The sequence below is a fragment of the Octodon degus genome, unplaced genomic scaffold, assembly GCF_000260255.1.
Source record: "Octodon degus isolate 3935 unplaced genomic scaffold, OctDeg1.0 scaffold00164, whole genome shotgun sequence".
Classification (NCBI taxonomy): domain Eukaryota; kingdom Metazoa; phylum Chordata; class Mammalia; order Rodentia; family Octodontidae; genus Octodon; species Octodon degus.
In genome coordinates this window covers 4,756,538-4,762,771 of record NW_004524740.1, presented here as the reverse complement: position 1 = coordinate 4,762,771, position 6,234 = coordinate 4,756,538, and the positions used below count along the sequence as shown (strand labels likewise).

General features: G+C 35.4%; 1 protein-coding gene across 1 annotated transcript in view; it reads left to right on the top strand.

Moving 5' to 3' along the window:
* Vmp1 (vacuole membrane protein 1) overlaps positions 1 to 6,234 on the top strand; it is a 121,181-nt gene that overhangs the window by 53,856 nt on the left and 61,091 nt on the right. The window contains exon 6 of the mRNA XM_004643034.2: positions 2,405 to 2,572. Coding sequence (XP_004643091.1) covers positions 2,405 to 2,572 — 168 coding nt within the window. The remainder of the gene's footprint in view (positions 1 to 2,404; positions 2,573 to 6,234) is intronic.

The following is a 6,234-nucleotide window of genomic DNA, read 5'->3' as shown; positions in this document are numbered from 1 at the left end:
TAACAAAATGCAGAGCTATCAGGTTCCCTTGGAAAAAATATGTATATTATGCATGTATTTGTATAGCATTACATCATATATATAATACATATGCAAAATTTTAAAGACTTTAGACTTTCACCTAAAAGGCATTGCACAATGGAGTTAAGATTATTTGCATCTTATGTACATATACACACTATTCTGCTTTAGTGGATTCTGTCTGTCTTTGTCTTTGTCTCTGTGCTAGGGACAGAGAGCCTTAAGCATGTTAGCTTCATGTTCCTAACACTGAGCTACTTCTCCAGAACATTTTGGTTGGTTTTGTTTGTTACAGTTCATTTTTAGAGTTCCGCAATAGAGTGTACTTGTGCAAAGGAGGACGGTGATGTGGAAACAGCATAGTCAAGCTCTGAGATCTTTTGAGTTTTTTTGTTTTTCACTTACTCGTGTCATATGTCACCATTGTGTTGTCTAAAAGTGGAAATGTTTTCTTTCTTTCTTTCTTTCTTTTTTTTTTTTTTGGTGAAACCGGGGATTGAACTCAGGTCCTTGCACTTGCCAGACAAGTGCTTATTCTACTGAGCTATCTCCCCAGCCCCTGGAAATGTTTTCTAAAGGTGGAAGTTAACTTAGAGGTTACTTGCTTCTGATACTAACCATGTAGCTTTTCTCAATTAACTTTATTGGTACATTTTAAATAATGATAAACCTTTTCTTTCATAATCTGGTTGTCCTTAATGACACAAATTTTAAAGATTTTTTTTTCTTCTTGTTTTATTTTATTTTTAAATAGGATTATAAAAATAAATTTCTTTTTCCTAGCTGGTGATAACTTTTATGTCCATAACATTCAAAGAAACAAGCTCTCGATTTCAGTTAATTATAACTTTTTAAAAAATCTTAGTAATCAAGTGTTGTTTGAAAATCTTCTGAAAAAAATCGTCTGTAATTATTTCAAAACATAAATTTTTTGATCCATAGAAAACCTAATGATTAATTAATGCATTGCTAAGTGTGAAACTTCATTTTTTTTAGATTTTATTTTAACCAGTTTTATTTTTTATTTAATGCCTATTTAGGGGTAAACTTAGGTTAGAATTATTAACATAGCTTTTTCTTATATTAGCATGATAAGAATTTTTTATCCTGATAGCAAGTTCTTTAATGCTGTTATTTTTATCATTACATTTTACAGACTTGATCTTTGAACCACAAATTCTTTTAACATAAGATCCTAAAAGGTTTGTAGACAGAGACCACTTTTGGGAGTCTGACTCATTTATGAAAAGTCAGTACAAAAATCTGTAATAGAATTCTTCTGTCTCCAGCCATACCACCCTGAATGCGCCTGATCTCATCTGATCTCAGAAGTGAAGCAGGGTCGGGCCTGGTTAGTACTTGGATGGGAGAAATCTTCAGATTCAGAAGTATTCCCACATACTCAGGCATATATGTATGTGTAGTTCTATGAGGTATTTCCTTCGCAGCAGCTACTAACTAGTACTGTACACTAGAGGGCATCCATCTTGGTTAGGCTCCCAGAAATTTCAGTTTTTAATTAACTGCACAGTTGACTCTCGTATGGACATCTTTTTATGTATTTAGGAACAGTTACACTTAAGGCCATCATAATCATATGTAAATATTAATTAAATGATTATTATTCACTTGTAGATTTTCAACACAGCAACACAAAAGTTTCTGTAGCAAAATGTGGTTTAAAAAATACTTAATGGCTGGGTAGATAGCTCAGTAAAATAAGCGCTTGCCTGGCAGCGCAAGGTCCTGATTTTAATCCTTAGGACCACAAAAAATAAAGTAAAATAAAAAATACTTAAGAGATATTCTCAAACAGTATCTGAAAGAACAGGGACCTAAGAAGTTTTTATTACAAGGATAACATTGTGTAAGCAAATGTGGATAAATAAAATAAAAATCCTGTCAGAACCAGTAGGAGTGGTCACCAAGGGCTGGAATGACTGGGCTGTATGGGGAAGAGCTGGATGATGGAGGAGCACGCGGAACTTCCACAGGGTGGAAGTGTTCTGTTGTTTGGTTTTGTTTAGAAGTGTATTTATGAAAGCTTATCGAAATGTACGTCTAAAAAGAGTGACTCTTAGAATATATAAATTATCTCTCAATAAACGTAAATTTTTTTAAAAATTGAGGTAGGATAAGATTTAGTCCTAGCATACACAAGACCTGAGTTCAATCTCTAGAACCTCAGAAAAAGAAAAATCAAGCTAGAAAGGGATTCAAGAAAGGATTATTTTATCAGATTACTAACTGCACTTTGAAATAGAGAATCTTGTTCTTTGAAAGATAAACTTATAGCAGTTATTGTGGTGGTAAGGAACACGTATTGATAATTCCTTTTTCATTACTACTTCTCATCAAAGATTTTGTGTATTGTTTCTCCTAGGGCCCACACATAGCTTCAGTTACATTAGCTGCTTATGAGTGTAACTCAGTGAATTTCCCTGAGCCACCCTATCCTGACCAGATCATTTGTCCAGACGAAGAGGGCACTCCAGGAAGCATTTCCTTGTGGAGCATCATCTCGAAAGTTAGGATTGAGGCCTGCATGTGGGTAAGATGTGCATTTCCATATTTGTGTAAAGCTAACTGCTCTATCTTGATACTGTGTTGTACTTTTTAAAATGGAATCCAGTCATACACTTAGTAAAGAATTCATGAAGTCATTAGTACTTATTTTCAAGGCAAGAGTTCCTTTAAAGTTTCTTTTGATTGTGAATGACACTCAGAAGAAAGGCATGCAACTAGACATACCACGAAGCAAATACGCCAAGGAGACAGCAGCAGTTAAAAGGAGTATAAATGATAGAACTATAATACTTTATAAATTTTGTTCTAGTGTTTATATTCCTGATATTTATTAAGTAGTTAATGTATAAATGCTGGATTGTTAAATGTTGTATGTATCCCAGGTTAAAGTAGTTTGTTGATTGTTCAGAGTTGTTATAATGCCACAATAAAGTGAGCTATTTCTTCATATAAATCAAGCTTTATAATAGTGTCAGTTTGAGAGTATCTAGTGTATATCATAATCTTTCAGTTGCACTAGTTCTTTATATGTTTTGCTTATTTTAGGAACTTTTTTTGTTGGAACAGTGGAGCAGTTGTTTTTTTGTTTTTTTTTTAATTTATTTATTTGTGTGTGTGTGTGTGTGTGTGTGTGTGTGGCCAGCTCAGCCCACCAGGGGGCACGGCTGGCTGGCATGTGGTGCTGGGGGATTGAACCACGGTCCCTGTGCTTTGCTAAGCTTGTTCTTAGTAGGTGCTTTAGACCACTGAGCCATCTAACCAGCCCCCAGTGGAGCAGTTTTAAGATAACATATTCATTGTCAGATGTATTTTAATCCTTGCAAATTGTTTTCTTTTGGTTTTGCTATTCAGCTAAATTTATTTAGGTATCCATCATTAAGAATTAATTCATTTCAGTTACTCTTGGTTTCTCGTACCTGTAATCCAGTTCTCAGGAGGCAGAGGCAGGAGAATTATATGGGTTTGAGGCTAACCTAAGTTACAAAGGTAGACACTCTCTCAGACAACCAAACAAAAGTATCATAATCTATTAAGAAATTATTTTACCATTTAAATTTTTTTAACTCATAATTTGAGCTTATTTATATTTCTCTAACTTTTAGTCTACCAATTTCTTAGCAAATAAGAGTGTGGAACAGATCACTTAAAAATCTTAACTCATTAAGATAACAATGAATACCATGCCCTTAAAAGAAGTAGAATTTTAAAACACTTAAATGGTAACAATTATGTTTGCTTTAGAAGAATTACAAAGGAAATGTTGAATATGAAAGACAGGAAAAATTGTCATGGTTCCTGTTGTTCTTTTATAAACACTGGAAATAAATTTATTATACTAGTTAAATGTGTTATGTAAATGTGATGACATTAGTCTTTTGATGAAAAATTATGGTTAGAGTAACAGCAAGTACTTGGAACATACATGAAAAGGAACTATGTATATAAATTTCAGTTTTATGTTTTTGTTAACGTTATACCTTTGTTCTATCAAAAACTATTTACAAGGGTGAAATAAAACTAAAGCTAAACGGAAAAGCGTCTATTCCCCCTACAGTGATAACTGCCTTCTTCAAATTCCAGAATGTGTTCTGTCAGTACTGCTTATTTGGCCTGTTTTCACGCATCTCTTATTTTCTATCTGGCCTAGTGGCTTACTTTCCCAAATAAAATTTAGGCTTCTGAAAATACAGGCTCTACCTTAGACTTTACATATGAGAAGAATGTCAATATATTCTAAAAAATTGACCTAATGTTTGATTATTTTTATTGTTTCCTTCAAGTTGTGTCTAAATTGGTTCTGAGCCTGAGGCAGGAGGATCACAGCAATTTGAAGGCCAGCCTAAACTACATAAGTGAGATCCTGTCACACACACAAGTTACTGTTCTCAACATTTTCAACAAGTCTGTTTAGTTAATGCTTCTGGAAGAACTCAATACCTAGTTTGCAGAGTGAAGATAAACTCAACCTTAATTTCAACTTGTTCATATATAGATTTTTTGGAGTATATTTTTAATTAATAGGCTTTTTCCATTTGCGTCTGTCAGTCAGCTTTCCATTACTATAATAAACACCCCATTTATTTAAAAAAAAAAAAAAAAAAGCAAGGTATACTTTGCTTCTTGGTTTTGGAGATTCCAGTCTGTAACTGACTGACTCCCTTTGTTTCAGCCCTATGGTGAGGCAGTGCATGCATTGTGGAGGAGAGCCACAAGGTGGTGCTTGTCACAACAGGCCAGTGAGAAAGAGAAAGGACACAAGCTTCCTAGTCCCTTTCCAGGACACATTCTGATAGTTTACTCTTGCTTAGGCCAGTGGCGTTAAACCCAGAAGCCACTTATTCATCACAGAGTGCGAGCACTGCAATCAGACCTGAATGCTAAGGTTTGAGTTTAGAAAAAACAGCTCACACATTAACATCTTTTGTCTTAAAGGAAAAACCATGCATACCATAAGTTCATCACCACTGGCCTAAGCTTTCCCATTGGCCCCATCTAGTAAACATCCTACCACCCCTAAGATATGTTATCTCTAGACCCAGCCTTAAAATGTAAATCTTTTCAGTTAATCTCAGTGAGCTATTTATAGCAGCATCTTTTTTATCTTTTACTTATTTGGTACAGGGTCTTGCTACACAGTTCAGACTCGTAGTGATAGTCTTATCTCAGGCACCCCAACACTGGGATTACAAGGGTGTGGCACCATGCCAAGGTTCTGTGGCCCAGCACAGCATGTGGTGCCGGGGATCAAACCAGGGTCCTTGTGCTTGCCAGGCAGACGCTTTGACCTCTGAGCTATCTCCCCAGCCCAGCAGCATCTTCTTGAACTTCCACAATTTAACTATTTAACTGGTATACAACTTCTCAACTTTGCTTTCTAGCTGGGCATGGTGGTACATGCATGTAATCCCAGCACTTGGAAGGCTGAGGGAGTTGGGTTACCATGAGTTTAAAGCCAGCCTGAACTACATGGAGAGAAGACCCTGTTTCAAAAAACAAAAAATTAAATTTGTTTTATGGTTGTGAGGTCCATAATAGGTATTAAATCACCTAAGCACTGGGGATTCAGTGTCCATAATGACTGAGTAAAACAAAAACTGATGAATACTCCAAGGAGATGCTGTATTTATCACTTGGGGTGAATTTGGGTTTTTCCTTTTTCCCCAGGTACAAGGGATTGAGCCAGGGGGATTTACCCAGAGTTATATGGGTAGCCCTGTCATTTACATTTTATGTTGAACCTGTATCTGGCTCTTGGAGTCCAGGCTACCCTGGAGCTCAGTCCTCCTCCCTTCATTTTTGCTGTCCCCATGGGCCCTGGCAGTGTGTGGAGTGCTCCCGCCTGTTCTGATTATAGATAAGCACCCCATCACCAGCTGTAGATTTGGTGCTTTTGTTGTTTCTTTTTCTTTTCTTGCCTTTTTTTTTTTTTTTTTTTTTTTTTTTTTTTTTTTTTTTTTTTTTTTTTAGTATTGGGAAAGTGAGTCCAGAATATTCTACGTTTGATCCTATATTTGAAATTGTATAAATAATTACAAAATTGTTTTTGTGAGAATTGTGAAGTTTTGAGACCAGTATAACATTTGAGATCACAGAGTAAACTTTTGTGTCTAAGCTGAAGTGTGATTTGGGAAGTCGATCTGACTGATTATATTTCCTTTTATATATTCTCATAATAATATAATACAG